General features: G+C 42.7%; 1 protein-coding gene across 2 annotated transcripts in view; it reads left to right on the top strand.

Moving 5' to 3' along the window:
• Window positions 1-16,287, top strand: part of LOC138952877 (apoptosis-stimulating of p53 protein 1-like) — a 105,544-nt gene that overhangs the window by 20,839 nt on the left and 68,418 nt on the right. Inside the window, exons 1-2 of one of the 2 annotated variants that reach the window (XM_070324623.1) lie at window positions 6,941-6,965; window positions 13,169-13,239. In XM_070324623.1, coding sequence (XP_070180724.1) covers window positions 6,953-6,965; window positions 13,169-13,239 — 84 coding nt within the window. In that variant the 5' untranslated portion in view covers window positions 6,941-6,952. Of the gene's footprint in view, window positions 1-6,940; window positions 6,966-13,168; window positions 13,240-16,287 lie in introns of those variants that run through there. The other variant, XM_070324622.1, reaches the window with a different exon arrangement.

Genomic DNA, 16,287 nt, shown 5'->3' with positions numbered 1-16,287 from the left:
TTGTGTCACACGTGATGGCTTCGTAACGGCCGTTTTCATTATAAGCTAGCATCAATTCAACTGAATGAAAACATAAATTTTTATGTTTGCACCTTTGTTAATCACCTAGCCATGCAGATGCGTGACGTTTTTTTCACAATTTGTCGTGAATAATGACGTAATTCATGAAAAAAGAAGGTGTAGTTGACATTTTGGACGGCTGCGTTCGTAACGCCCTCTGCTACTGGCGAGATGCAGACCCCGATTGCTTAAGCACCTGGGAATCTTACATGACAAGGTTGGTATTATTTTGTTGCTCATTCATTTATAAGCATGTTTGTAAAAAAAAAACACCCAATTAAAACCACGCAAGTGTGAATTCCATGAAGTTCTTCAGCCCCACCGGGTTTCGCTTGTCAGTCCTGTAATATCATGAAGTGAGCGTAACGGCATCTTCGGAATCTTGCGATTTAAAATAAAACCTTTTCTTAAAACAAAGGTGTATGCTCACCTAGATTGCTCACTTATGACATTGTATTGCATTCTCAAAAGCGAATATTATGAATCTGATGCTTTATCCAGTGACCAAGTTTTGTGCGCACCAGTGACAACAAGAGACGTGTTGTGTACGTGTTGTGAATGATGTCTCCGGTAGAAGGCTAATTATCCCCCGGACAATTCCCCCTTGTACATCTGCCCTCTGAACAATTTCCCTATGACAATTGCCCCCCAGACAAATGCCCCAAACCATGGGCAGACAGTTGCCCCCCTCCCCCCCCCCCCCCCCCCCGGACAACTGCCCCCCGAATACCCCCTCCCTCCCCAGAATCGTGTTTGTGTTTGTGTGTGTGTGTTTGTGTGCGTATGTGTGTGTGTGTGTGTGTGTGTGCGTGCGTGCGTGCGTGTGAGTGTATGCGTCTGTGTTTGTTTCTGTGTGTGTTGTTCTGTGTTTTGTGTGTGTGAGTGTGTTTAAGCGAGCACGTGCGTGCGTGTTTGTGTGTGTGTTTTTGTCCCTGTGTGTCTATATATGTGTCTGTTTGCACGTGCGTGCGTGAAATGTTAACGCGTGCATGCGTGTGTTTTCGAAATGTGTATCTGTGTGCGTGCGTACGTGCGTGCGTATATATGCGTACAGGACGCGGTTCAAGCACCGTTTGGAGAGACCTGCATTATAGTCTGCTTATTCAGTGACGCACAAACCCAAACCTCTGTGTGTGTGTATGTGTTTGTGTGTGTGTGTGTGCGTGTGTGTGCGTGTGTGTGTGTGTGTATGTGTGTGTGTGTGTGTGTGCGTGTCTGTATGTTTGTTTCATATTTGCACTAGTTGCTATTGCTTTTAAATCAAAGGTGTTTATTAAATTCAAAACCCCGTATCAATCCACCTTAATCCCAAGCACTATCTGTGTGGGAGCAATATAGCCCCTCAATTAGGAATTTCACCATTGTTGTTGATAGCAAAAATGATATCTTGTTAGAAAGAACACAAATTGGGTCTTCGTACTTATAATTACTCTTCAAACTTTAAGGTTTTAACATGCTGGAATTGCTTGACAGGTGGCTATGGTGGACCTCAGGGTGTCCGTACGGCAGTTACTGAAGAAACAGAGAACTTCCTCCTCATCCGAGGTGCCCACGTCACCCACTGAAAGTAAAATCACTGTCCAAACTGATGGATCTTCTGCTGCTGCTAAACGACAACAGCTTTTCAGGAACAACATTAAAAAAAACCCGAAGAGCTGGAGGCTGTATCAAGAGTCTGGGAGAGAAAGGGCAAGAAAAAGTAAAGCGAAAAGAACGCCGGAGAAGAGAGAGGCTGACAGGGTTGCTACGTGTTTTCGTACAGCGAAATGTACAGAAACAATGATAGCGTTGGGACTTCAAATCAATAACCCCAAGAAAGATACACCTAGACAGACAGTTCTCAACAAAAGGCAGAAAGATGCAGAGCGGCAACAAAAGTACAGGGCCAAAATGTCACACCAAAAAAAGGCTGCGATTGCTTTGAAACGGAAGAAGAAGAGAGAAACCACCATTTTCTATATCACTACACAATATTATCCTCTTAGTTGCCTTTTGCTTGAAGCTTTATTGTTGTATATCCGGCACATTATATTGTCTGTTGTTCTTTCGGATTTTTCAAAGTATGGTGTTTGTTTTTGCATGATCTGAATATTGTTGATCACAGTAAAATTGATATAATTATACATTTTCTGGGGTGTTTTTTTATGTGTGATTGTCAAATACGTATTCAACACCTCGTCAAATTCAAGGTTGTTACAACGTTATTACATTTACGCAGGATCTCTCTCTCTCTCTCTCTCTCTCTCTCTCTCTCTCTCTCTCTCTCTCTCTCTCTCTCTCTCTCTCTCTCTCTCTCTCTCTCTTCTCTCTCTCTCTCTTCTCTCTCTCTTCTCTCTATCTCTCTCTCTCTCTCTCTCTCTCTCTCTCTCTCTCTCTCTCTCTCTCTCTCTCTCTCTCTCTCTCTCTCTCTCTCTCTCTTATTCCCCTTTTTCTGTCCACAAACCTTTTCTGTCACCAATATAAATGTGTGTACATGTATATTGTATGTACGTGCCAAGGTATATTTGTAAAAAAAAAAAAAAAAAAAAAAAAAAAAATTAAAGTTATTTTTTATTTTTTTATTAACAAAATTATTTTTTTGTTTATATTTTTTTCTTTCTTTCTTTTTAAACAACTCCTTATACATGCTTGTCAAGCTATAATTAGTACAACATATAATCATTCAATATGACTGTATTATTAACAAATTTGTGTCACGGTGATGCGCACGTAAGGAGACGGGTATACCCCCCTATCAGATACCTGTATTTTGTAAGGAAACGTATTTCTTGCTTTTTTGTTTCTTGCAAACTGTCATTCTGATAACAAAGAACCTTTGAATCAATAATGCAACTCAAATTAGTCAAGTTTTATTTTTGGGCCTTATTCCCACTTTTGTTAACCAGTTTTGGAGAATGACTCATATACGAATCTTGTTTGGAGTCTAGAATATGCGCCCAGAATGCTATTGTTTGTGATAACATTTTTAATCCTAAATTTTTAATGTCTGTGTGTGTGTGTGTGTGTGTATGTGTGTGTGTGTGTGTGTGTGTGTGAATGTGTATGTGTGTGTGTGTGTGTGTGTGTGTGTGTGCGTGAGTTTGAGAGACTTAGAGAGAGAGAGAGAGAGAGAGAGAGAGAGAGGTGTGTGAATGTGTATGTGTGTGTGTGTGTGTGTGTGTGTGCGTGAGTTTGAGAGACTTAGAGAGAGAGAGAGAGAGAGAGAGAGAGAGAGAGAGAGAGAGAGCGAGCGAGCGAGAGAGAGAGAGAGAGAGAGAGAGAGAGAGAGAGAGAGAGAGAGAGAGAGAGAGAGAGAAAGAGGGAGCGAGAGAGAGATGAGATTGAGAACTGACACATTATGTGATTTTTTTCTGCTAACAATTTAAGAATTGCTCCGCCCTTTGAACGAATAAGTTTGTTTGCTAGCTTCCCCTTGCTATCCCCCTCCCTTCCCGCCGCGAACTTCGATGTGCCATGCATGGATGCATTGACCCACAGCCAAACATCCAGACTTTGATTATGCGCCATAACAAACAATCAAAGAATAAATAAACACGAACATTTTGTTCTTAACAGGTCCATGCACTCATGATCCAACCAGCAACATTTTTGAGGGATCATAAAGACAGGATCTATGCCAGAAAAGGAGAGAGAGAGCGAGAGAGAGAGAGAGAGAGAGAGAGAGAGAGAGAGAGAGAGGGAGAGAGACTAGGGGGAGAGAGAGAGAGAGAGAAAGAGAGAGAGGGAGGGAGGGGGAGGGGGAGAGAAAGAGAGAAAAAAATCCTTGCTAGAAAAAAAGATTGACGGAACAAAAAAAGCGTTGTCCAAACAATAGAATGCAAAACGTTCAGTTCAGGGCCATGATTTGCAGTCAGGTATTCTTGTAACTTCCTCTTTAGCCCGCCATGGGTGTTTGTCCAACTTGCCGTGTCTGTATTCTGTCTGTCCGTCCCCCCCCCCCCCCCCCCCCACCCCTCCGACCACACACTCTTTCCATCGCATTCAGTTTGTTCCCCCACACCGTGCGACGGTGACACCACAGTGCGAAGGGTGATCATGGGCCAACAGGTGCTTGGATTTTTAAAAACACCTTCAGTCCTTTGAAAATGATCGCGTGTATTACCACAGATATCTTCAGGCTTTACATGTCATGGGATAAAAGCACCCGTTCAACTGGCCACAAACCAAATATATATATCAGCCTGCCTGTGTGAAGCGCGGAAATTGTTTTCCAGTTTTTTCTGTGCCGATTTATTTTCTGTGCCGATTGAAATGTGTGTCAGTCTGTTTGTTTGTCTGTCTGTCTGTCTGTCTGTCTGTCTGTCTGTCTGTCTGTCTGTCTGTCTGTCTGTCTCTGTCTCTCTCTCTGTCTCTCTTTGTCTCTCTGTCTCTCTGTCTCTGTCTCTCTCTCTCTCTCTCTCTCTCTCTCTCTCTCTCTCTCTCTCTCTCTCTTTCTCTCTCTCTTGTCTATATCTGCCTCCTCGGTTAGCCTGTGGAATCGTCGGTCTGTTGGTCCGTGACTGGAAGCAACAATGGAAGCTCGACGACCACCGGGAAAGTGAAACAAGCGCAGATACGGAAAAGCAGCTTTGTCTGTTTTTAGTTTTTATCCAAGCCCCTGTTGGTATACGGGTGCTGTGTGAGAAGTGCAGGAGAGCAGCAAGTTTTTTTTGTTTTTTGTTTTTTTTGCACAGGGAGTAATGTCACCACAGGCGCTTGGATTCTAATTAGTTGTATTATAATGATTATGTTAGTTAAATAAAAACATGATTTCAAAAGAAAACAATTGGACTTGTGCATTTTAGTCCAGCTACATTTACTTTATTATAAAGGCACGGACGTTCCCGTGTAAACGCTTCGGCTCAACATCTCAGACTGATCTGGCTGGTATGTGTAACAGGCGGCCCAAAACTCAACAGTGCAGAGTGAGGATTTTTGTTGAATTTAACTGTAAAAGGCCAATATATTTTATAGGCGGGGTTTTTTATTCTGAGAAATTAATTGATGAAGATTGTAACTCTGCACAGGAAATAGGGTGTTTGTTGATTTTTGGCACGCGCCCAAGTGGAGAGATTGCATTATCCCATGTAAAGTCGGCTGAGGCAGATCTGAAATCGTAAGCAGAACCGTTTTAGTCTTGTCTATTTAAAAGCTCACACAAAACCAGACTCAAGACAAATTAAAATTGACTTTTTTTTTATAAACACAAGCAGATATAGTTCAATTCAAAGTAATATTCTCTTTTGGGTGGAGTAAATTTGGAGTAGCGAGCTTGACTATGGGGGCGACGAATACAGTTCGGATTCTCTCCCGCAGAAAAACCTACATTCATTTTTTTTAAAGAAATATATTGAAAATAATGCTTTTTTTAAAACCCACCGAGAACAAAACATCGAGATGGCAGTTTCACTTCACGTACCTGTGGTTCGAACCCCCTCTTCGCACGGCAGAGATGCCGAATGTTTCTTCTGGGCTAACACCAACATTTTTTTCTCTCCTCCCTTTTCAGTTCGTGGTCTGGTGGAGACCAGGTGGTGGCTCCTATCTCAGTTTAAACGTTTTTAAAACATTCTTTTAAGTTCTTCAACGAAATGGGAGTGGAATGGTACTTCCAGTCTCGAAATTGTTCCTGTAAAATGGCTGCTTGAGTGAGGTGTTTGGGTGTTTTCGTGTCTTCAGACCCAATTTTCGAGGGTTGAATGGATTTATTTTCGTGAATCGAAGCGCTGTTTTGTTTTGTTCAAATAACTTTGTTTTTGCTTCGGTTGGAAGTATTACAACATCGTTCATATTATCAGAACAAAAGACTGCTGTGACTCTCTTGTTTTGGATTATGGAAAATGTTCTTGAACCGCGCAAGCTACTTGGTTTTTCGACAGATTTATTTCCAATTTAATCTTCATAATTATAAGGACATTCGTGGATTCTCGTTTTGTGAATGCAACAGAGATGTTTCAATTGAACCAGTCCTAATAAAGCAAAGTATGGGTCCGCAAAGTTTCGTTTGCCCTCTGTCTCCTCTGTGACACACTTGACTGCCGTGAAACTCTCAAGATACAGATACACGTGTTCTGATCGCCATGAAGGGATGATGCAATGCAAAAGCCAAGTGTTATGTCGTAAACTGTCCTGAAATTAAAGGTACACACCGAAAGCAATCTGTTTCATGTCTGTGCATAGGTTCAAGTTGAGCCGACTGTTGCTCTTTTCGTCGTCGTTGAAATTAACCACACTTTAGTTATTATTTAAACAGTGAAAAACTCTACAAAACCAGTCACAATAGATCTGTGTCGAAACAAGGACACTCTGGTTCCCTTTTATGCACAATGACTTTTAATTTGGACACAATCTAAATTCTTCATAGCGTATGTTTGCAGGGCTGAACAAACGGGATCACTTTGCATTAAGGTGGCGCCACACTGGCGAGCCCAATGCCCCTGAGGCATTTAAACAGACCTTCTAAATTCACAATCGTTTGCGCAACAGAAGGCGTTCAAAAGTGTGTCACTTGGAGTCGATGCGAAATTATTGTGTTAGTTGATGCCTAAAACTGTGGTGATATGATGTTCGTTGTATACTCAGTTTAGTAATATCTGCATTTTGTGGTTGTATCCGCTTTAGTGATGGACTACATCTCCTGATGGAAACGAAGTGGCATGTGAAGTATTGTTTGATAGGGCTTACTTCGAGTAAAAACAAGCTATTGCTTCAGTCGCTTTGAAATGACGCCTGCGTTGTCATTATTTTGACATTAGTTGGTCCGAGCAATAACCAGTGAACTATACATAGAACGAAGGTGAAACAACAGACGACAGTGTGTGTCGCTTGTGTGGAATGAATTTCCATTTTGAGTGATTGATTTGTAAATGTGGACTTACATATTTCGTGGATTTATATGTCAGGTGAAAACTTCATGATGAGAGCAGGTATGTTTCTCGGGTATGCGTTCTTTAATTTGCCTGTCTGTCTATCTGAATGTCTGTCTGTCTTAATTTCTGGTATGGGTGGGGGTGGGTGGGAGGCTGTGTGTGCACGTGTGCGTGCGTGTGTTTGTGTATGTGACTCTCTCTCTCTCTCTCTTTCTTATAGTCTCTCCCTCTTTCTTTCCTCTCTCTCTCTCTCTCTCTCTCTCTCTCTCTCTCTCTCTCTCTCTCTCTCTCTCTCTCTCTCTCTCTCACACACACACACACACACACACACATACACTCTCTGTCTGTCTGTCTGTCTGTCTGTATGTCTCTCTCTCTCTCTCACACACACACACGCGCACACACACTCTCTGTCTGTCTGTCTGTCTGTCTGTCTGTCTGTCTGTCTGTCTGTCTGTGTCTGTCTCTCTCTCTCTCTCTCTCTCTCTCTCTCTCTCTCTCTCTCTCTCTCTCTCTCTCTCCCATTACAAACGAACAAGTTTTACCTATGCTATATCATACAAAAAGTCAGAGCTAGCTAGTTGACGACAGCAGCTAGAAAAGTGACGTAAGAATACATTACGGCTTCAGCTGTTATGTAGCAAGAGCTCTTTACGGCACAAGGGGGCGAGGAGGTGACGTTTACGAACGTCATGATGTGTTTTAGCAAACGGAGAGCTCGGAGGGGGTTTGGAAGACAAACACAGGATGCATCGTGACCGCACACCACTGCGACCTCGGCCAGTTGTGTCAACACTGCACGCACACTGCAAGCACACTGCACACTGCAGGAGAAAATGGGATGGGGGGGGGGGGGGGGAGTAGGAGAGGTTTGGGTGATTTTTTTTTTATTTTAGCTGGCACGCATGCATTCTTTTGGTGTTGGGGGCCACGGTGGCTTAGTGGTTCTTACGTTTAGGCGGGGTGCTGGTTTGTGTCTTGTTTTCGTGTCGGTCTGTTTGTTTTTCTGTCTGTCTGTCTGTCTGTCTGTCTGTCTGTCTGTCTGTCTGTCTGTCTGTCTGTCCCATCTCTCTCTCTCTTATGTCCACTTCCTGTCTTTTTCACTTGATTTTCATTAACTCGGTGTATGTCTCTGTCTGCCTGCCTGCCACTCTGTCTGTCCGGTTGGCTGTCTCAGTGTCTGTCCGTCTGGCTGTCTGGTTCCTGGTGCGTGAGAAGAGTCATTTACTTACAGTATTTTGTCCTATATTTTGTTCTTTTAAACTTATCTGTATTTTTGTTCGTTTAAAGCAGCTGAAATCATCTGTAGTGTAACTGTTTACATAAAACGATACAGAAAGATGCAAACTAGTTGTGTCAGTAAAGTGCTGGTAATTACAAACCACTTTTATTACAAACGCAAATATCTCTCCGCTGTTTCTCATGTGTATGCATGTAGTTTAATGTCTCTAATAAGCATACTGGTCGTCTGTCGTTTTTTTCCGCTCATTTGCTCGCTTTTTCTCTTACTGTGAATGTACATTAATTTGGCAAAATTGCCCTCCAGCAATTCTCCTTTTGTAGACATAGCTATGTGTGTGTCTTTGAATTAATCAATGCGACTTGATGTTATTCGTTTTACTATAGTTCATAGAACTGTTTAAATCAAGTCAATGTGCCTGAGGGTATCTCAAATCAACTAATATGCTCTTCATCCTCCTCCTACTCAATATTCCTACTCCTCCATCATAATCATCGTCATCATTATCATCATCATCATCATCATCACAACCACCACCACCATCAACAACAACAACAACAACAACAACAACAACATGGTTCACTTTGAGCAGGTCGGTTTCAGTTTTAATAAACAATTTTAGAGAATTGTGTATCTTATATTTGAGTCTTTCGTGTTTTAGACATTGATGCATTTAATAGTTTTAACGAGTTGCCTTTTGTTTTATCATTCTGGTGTTTATCTAGATGTGCTGTGTATCTTATAAGAAGTTCTTAAAAGTTCGAAGTTATTTTAGCATATAGGTTTTTTATGGTCTTAGCAGTTAAACATGTATTACGTTATTAAGATTCATGCTTTGTTAGCACTAAGCAGTTGTTTTAATCAGTCTGGTTTTCTCTTGTTTTCATCTTATGAACATTCTAAATGTTAGACTAACTTATTGTCTTGTACAGAATAACAACTGTGTGAATGGTGCTATACTGAATGAAAGAGTGTGACATGAAGTTCTTGTACATCATTGTAAAGAGTGTGAATGACGTTTTAGTTTAGATGTCAAGCGCTTAGAGCAAGCCTTTTTAACGAAAGTTTTTGATTTAGCGCTATATAAATGTTCTTATTATTATTATTATTATAACAACAACAACAACAACAAAAACAACAACAACAAAAACAACAACAACAACAACAACAACAAAAACAACATCATCATCTTTCGCACCACATTTTTCTTCGTCGTTTTCGCACTGCAGAAGATATTGTCTAGATCTTTAAGAAACATTTGCGTGACAATATTTCTACTTCTTGTTACCTGAGAAGGGACACAGTATAATGTTTCCACTTTCATCTTCTTTGCTTGCAAACACTTGTATTCGCAAAATGGTCAAAAAGGTCAAGAATGGAGAGAAAAAAACGGGAATAAAACCACTGTGCTGTCAATGTCAGAAATGTCTTGGCTTGATAAAGATTACAATTTATAAATCGCCAGTTTCTGCTTTCTCCTTTTAGTGCCTTATGTATACTTCTTTTTTTTATTCAGTTTTTGTTCAACAAAGAGGGTGGGGTTTGTACTGATTCAAATTCTAATTTCAATTGTTTAATTGTTAAGGAGGAGTGGTTTTAGGATAGCTTCATATTCCTCAAATTGTTGAAGCCGCTCCAAATTTGAATGGATAACTTGACAATGCATGTTGTTCCCCTATTTCAAAAGCAGAACTTCGTCAGAAATGGCAGGCCTCCAGAAGATTGTTACAATTCAGGCGTGGTTTGTTCTGGCTCCTGGCCATTTAAAAACAAAGTTTTCAAAGACCTCGATTTTTTGTCGAATGCAGGCCCGGTTTTGTTTTTTAGTGCGAAGCCACAAGGGATGGTTGTTGTGATTATCATCTTGTTCGTCGTCGTTGTCGCCCCCCCCCCCCTACCCCTCCTCTCTGTCTGTCTGTCTGTCTGTCTGTCTCTGTCTCTCTCTCTCTCTTTTTTTCTTCTTCTCTCTCTATCTCTGTCTCTCGGTTTCTCCCTCTGTTCCTCTCTCTGTCTGTGTCTGTCTGTCTCTGTTTGTCTGTCTGTCTGTCTGTCTGTCTGTCTCTCTCTCTCTCTCTCTCTCTCTGTCTCTGTCTCTCTCTCTCTGTCTCTCTCTCTCTCTCTCTCTGCCTCTGTCCATCAGTCTTTCCGTATCTCCGTCTCTCTCTCTCTCTCTCTCTCTCTCTCTCTCTCTCTCTCTCTCTCTCTCTCTCGCCTCTCTCTCTCTCTCTTTTTCACCTCTCCCCCCTCTCTCTCTCTCTCTCTCGCCTCTCTCTCTCTTTCTTTTTCACCTCTCCCCCCCCTCTCTCTCTCTCTCTCTCTCTCTCTCTCTCTCTCTCTCTCTCTCTCTCTCTCTCTCTCTCTCTCTCCTCTGTGTATGGCTTGCCTACGACTTCTTGGGCACAAAGTGTGGATCCCGACGTTTGCCCGTCAAAGGCTTTGTGAAAGAGCGAAACACGTGAAACCAAATCTCCTGTATGGTCAGCAAGGGTCAAGAATGTTTTTGACCACACCCTTGATCGCCGTGTGTGTACCATTCGTCTTGTCGCCTTATCTGGGTCTTGGAACTGACAACATGAAACCTTCATCGGTCGATATTTGCTGTCTTTAAGGGCTGTCCAGCGTTAACTTTACTCTTTGCTGCTCCCCCTCCCCCCCCCCCCCCCCCCCCCTGCCTTTTTCTAGAAAAGCCCACAGACACGAAGATATATATGCACGCACGCACGCATGCACGCACACACGCTCGAACGAACACACACTCGAACGAACACATGCTGGAACGTACACACACACACGCACACACACACGTGACACACTGGTACCACACACCCACCTCCATCTTTTCCGGCTTTGAGGGTGACGTAGAGTTTACAACACACAATCCCCCATCTCCTCATGTGTGCCTCTCGCAGCGGTCGTTTATCCCCTCCCCCCCCCCACCCCCCCTCTTCAGTGTCCCTCCCAGGTGTGCCCCCTTTTTGCTGACCCTAGATGAAGAGGGGCAGGTCACCCTGGTTCCCTCCTTGTGGACACTGCTGGACACGGAGGGTACGATGACCTTTCGGGACTGAGCGAGAAGAAGAAAGAGATCTTTGATTGGCCTGAATGTTGTGCTTGACTGCGATATTAGCCCGGCTTGGTTTTGATGCGTTGCGGAAGAGGGAGGTAGAGAATGTCACATGTGTATGTTCAAAATCATACTTGTTTGTATGTTTGCTAGAAAAGACGCCGTAGGTGTGGTCATTTTCTGGCTTAACACCCAGACACACAGACAGTCGCAGACACGGACACCAGACAGAGAGAGAGACACGCACACACACGCGCGCGCACGTACTCACACGCACACCACATACTCACAAACACACACACGCATACACACACACACACACACGCATACACACACACACTCACTCACGCGAGAGAGAGAGAGAGAGAGACATACATACAGACAGACAGACAGACAGACAAACAGACAAACAGAGAGAGTGGGGAGAGAGACAGAGAGAAAGAAAGGAAGACAGACAGAAAGACAGACAGACAGAGAGACAGAAATAGAGTGGAAGAGACACAGACAGACAGACAGAGGCAGACAGACCGAGGCAGACAGAGAGAGTGGGAGGAATGTGACAGGCTCTTGCTGTTTCAGGCCTTGCAGGTTTTGCCTTAATCCCTCCTTCGTGCTTGTTTAGATCACCGCATTTAGTGCAGAGGGGAGCTAAAACAGTTCGTTCGTTCATAAAAGAAGCACAGCAAGTAAAAAGAAATAAATGAAAAAGATACAAGGGGATGGGAAGAGGAGAGGCCGAGGAGAGGGGGTTCCCAACATAAACTGAAAGCTTGTTTGACTTTAGTCGTGACAATGTGATGTGCTTTTATCAAAACAAACATTGCTTAAAATACAGATATTGTGACTTTTTGTTTGAAGCCCCACGGTCGCATCTCTTCAGTCCCAAACATGTGTGTTTGGCTTTTTTTTGACGAGGAAACCCCCTCCCCGCTAGCTCAAAGGTATAGAAACAATAAAATTCGAAACTGGACAATGGTCCCAACAATTGTGGATACATAGGCTATATTGGCAAGTCAAGCGATCAAACATAAAATTCATGACTTTACAGGTTCCCCTCTTTTTGAATCCTTTGTTCGATGTGTGACAAGGTGGTGACCAGTCACCAATGATGTAGTAAAGTTATCCTAAAGTTAATCCCGGTCATTTAATTGTCCCTCTCTTTTAGTGTATTAATTGTCTCCCCCTGACCCATTGACGCGTTTTCCCTCCGGCAGGATCGCTCTGTCGTGGCGGGTGTGTCTGGATGCTGGTCTCTGATTCATTAATTGTGTAAACGGGTGCGCGCGAGAGTCATACTGATAGTACGGGTAGCGTCAGTACCCGGTGTGATTTTCCAATGTATTTTTCTTTGCCAATATTTTGCTAATTTCTTCTACCGTCACTGTCTTGGCTCCAGTCAAAAGTGTCAGCATTATCAGTACTACACTCATGAAAATGTCAGTCATCCCCCCCCTCCTCCCCTCCCGCACAACCACCCACCCTTCACTAACATTATCAGTACTAAACCATTGATAAGTAATGAACATCTTCGTGACACTTCCGGTGTTAAACCACTTTGCTTGTCAAGGGGGTACTTAAACATCGCGAACATTGACTGTAATTGTTTTTAGCGTATCACCAACTCATGTCCCTAAAAGGAAAATTTCCTGTGAGGACGTTAAGGACCCCCATTTCGTAGACTGTAATTGTATAATTTATGATTATTGTAAGTTAACAGGAGCCAGGTCGCTAAACTGTCATGCCTTGATTATGTGAGCAGTATGTGTTGTTGTTTTTGTAAGATATAATGGAACTGTTTCAGGTTTCAGGTTATACTTAACATCTGGAATATTGACAGTTATTTATTATTGATTTCATAATTTCTGGTTTTAATACGCTGAGACCAGCGTCAAGTTGCTAAAAACTCATCTCGTGATATTGTATGCAGTTTGTTTTTAATGTATGCAAATGTTTCAGGTCGGAGGTCACAGTTAAGGCGAGGGAGTACCCCAACACGTGAAATCTCCAGACCACAATGGCCACAAAATGTAAGTATTTGATAATTGTTTAACCTCTTGTTGTTTTAGAAAAAAGACAAAATCAAGCTGGTGAGCAGGCTTCTAGCAATCCGGACAGGCTCAAGCTGGGAGGATTACATGTGTGTGTGTGTGTGTGTGTGTGTGTGTGTGTGTGTGTGTGTGTGTGTGTGTGTGAGTATGTACGTGCGTGCGTGCGTGCGTGCGTGCGTGCGTGCGTGCGTGTGTGTGGGGGGAGGGGGGTACGTGTGTGCGCGTGCGTGCGTGCGTGCGTGCGTGTGTGTGTGGGGGGAGGGGGGTACGTGTGTGCGCGTGCGTGTGTGTGTGTGTGTGTGTGTGTGTGTGTGCGTGCGTCAGTCTGTCTATCTTTCTGTTTGTCTATTTATATGTTTGTCTGTCACGCTGTCTGTCTGGCTGTCTGTATATAGGTCTGTCTGTATGTCTGACTGTCTGTTTGTATTTCTGTCTTGCTGAGAAGACACTGTTGGTCAAGTTATCAGTATTTTCAGTTGTATTTCCACATGAATTTCTTACTGTGTCTGGATAGACCTTGTCGACATAGTTTTTGCTTTCAAGTTCGGAACTGATGGATCACTTGCCAAGAGTTCTAAATAAAACAGTCGCGTCAATGGGAGGTTGGTTGGATGATTGTTTGATTGGTTTGTGAAATAATGTCCGCTTTCAAATGTTAAATTCGTTTGGAAAATGTTCTGTTCCTGTCCACAAAAATGAAATGTAGTTGGCAGGAAAGCAGAATAATGGCGTTTATCATCTTCCCAAATTTGTATACATCAATTTGAGACATTGTTTTTTTCTACCCTGGAAGCTAGCCACACCATGGTTTGTTTGTTTGTTTGTTTGTTTGTTTGTTTGCTTAACGCCCAGTCCACCACGAAGGGTGATATCAAGGCGGTGCTGCTTTGACATTTAACGTGCGCCACACACAAGACAGAAGTCGCAGCACAGGCTTCATGTCTCAGTCACATTATTTTGACACCGGACCAACCAGTCCTAGCATTAACCCCATAATGCCTGACGCCAGGCGGAGCAGCCACTAGATTGCCAATTTTAAAGTCTTAGGTATGAACCCACGACCTCCCGCTCACTGGGCGGACGCCTTACCACTAGGCCACCGTGTTGCGGTCCACACCATGGTACTTGTAGCCTATGTAACTGAGACACGACCACGAATAAAATAAATACAGCTAGCAAGTAAAACGATCACCAAACACGCACACAACAGACAAGCTTTAAAAACGACAACGTTTAGCTTCATGTTTGTGTCAGCCAAAACTGCCAAGACACACGCGTGTTTCTTTTTTTTTTCCTCACGGGGGGAGCTATAACTAGTGACACGTCTTTGACGTCGTGACGTCATACAAAAATACATACCTGTAGCGTGGGAAAACGTCTGCGTCCTATTCAGACGTTTGAAACCCTTCAGCGATTCTATTGACGAAGCCTTGGTCGGGTCAACAACGTATCATCATTCCTGGTGTAGAATGAACACTGCATGGTACTTTTTGCTCTCTGCCCCCCCCATCGACTCTTTGCTTGCAAAATAATAGTGGTTTTTACTCAAAGCTAAAAGGAATTTTACTGATTGGCTTGTGTGGATTTTTCTGTCCACATTGCCGCGAAGTAAGGGTAGTTTTCTATTGAGAGTCAAAGAATTTGCAGGTAAACCATATGGAGTTTTCTCAGTGTCCACTTTGCCGTAGAGTAATGGTTGTTTTCATTGAAAGTAGTGGAACTTAGGTCCCACTATCACGAATATTTTGGCGAACCACAACGAGTTACTGCGATTTTGCCACCACAACGATGTTTGCCACGAATGATTGCCAAAAATCGGCCGAACAAGAACGAAGTACATGTAATACAAACCACAACGACCTCGGCGATTTTCTCCACAAATCACAAATCGCCGACAAAATTCGTCACAGTGGGACCTATAGGCTTAAACGTATGTGGAGTCCACCCACGCCCACCCCCACCCCAACTTTCGGCTCTCTGCTGGAAAATAATAGTGGTTTAACTTTCATTCACGTTTATTGAGGACTCCACTCGTCAGACAATAGCAGTTTTCTCTCTGCTGTCGCTCAAAGCTCAAATACATTTGCTGGATACCCCATCTGGAGGGTTCGGATTGGGAAAGGAATTCTAGTAAGTGGCAACTAGTCTGAGAAATTCGTGACAAAGTCGTTTTGTTGCTGCTAACCTGCAACGGGAATAGGTCTCTGTGGGAATTGCATGTATTCTTGTATTTATTTATCTTTTTGGGAAATGGATCTAGCAGAACTCTTGATCATTATTTTGTTTTTCTTTCTTTCTTGTCCTTTTTGTCCTGGTATCTGTATGTCTTTCTTAGGTAATATTTCTGCAGAATTATTTTTTTCTGTCTCCAGTTTGTTTGTTTGTCTCATTATTTTGTTCTTTCAGTCTTTCTGTGCGTAAAAAAAACCCAGTTTTCCCATTGTCTCTCATCACGTCAGTTTGTCATTGAATCTCAATGGAATGCCTCTTGGTCAGAAAATAAGCTCGGTTGTTCATCCTGTCTATTGTGGCTAAAAAATAAAATCCCTCTCAGATCACGCTCCGCTTCTGTTGTGTGTGACTGTAATTTTTGCCACTGTTGTTTACTTCAGCAGGATAGTATACTTTGCAAATAGTTAACACCCTGCTAGGTATTATTTTTCACAAAGATGTGTGACTACAATAATGGTCTTGCGGAGAAAACGAATTACCGTAGGATTGGCGTGGGAAAGGGCGTCGGATTTTTCTAGTTTAGCGAGACAATTTGTCTGCCGACGGGAAACAGATGTTTTGGCTCCCATGAAGGTCTTTATTGTGGTATACAAAATAGGCCTGTTTCATGGGAACATCGAAACTGTCCACTCGTGATTTATATTTGTTGCAGCAGATTTGTCCGTCTCTTGCAAGCAAGTTATATTTCAATTCATTCAATTCAATAGAACTTTCTTATCTGAATGTGGAACATACAGAAGTTTAACTTTGGGCTCGTAAAAAGATTACATCACGTAAAACTCACAGCCCTTACGC

This window comes from Littorina saxatilis, linkage group LG17 (genome assembly GCF_037325665.1).
Source record: "Littorina saxatilis isolate snail1 linkage group LG17, US_GU_Lsax_2.0, whole genome shotgun sequence".
Taxonomy (NCBI): domain Eukaryota; kingdom Metazoa; phylum Mollusca; class Gastropoda; order Littorinimorpha; family Littorinidae; genus Littorina; species Littorina saxatilis.
This window is presented reverse-complemented; position numbering and strand designations above follow the sequence as displayed.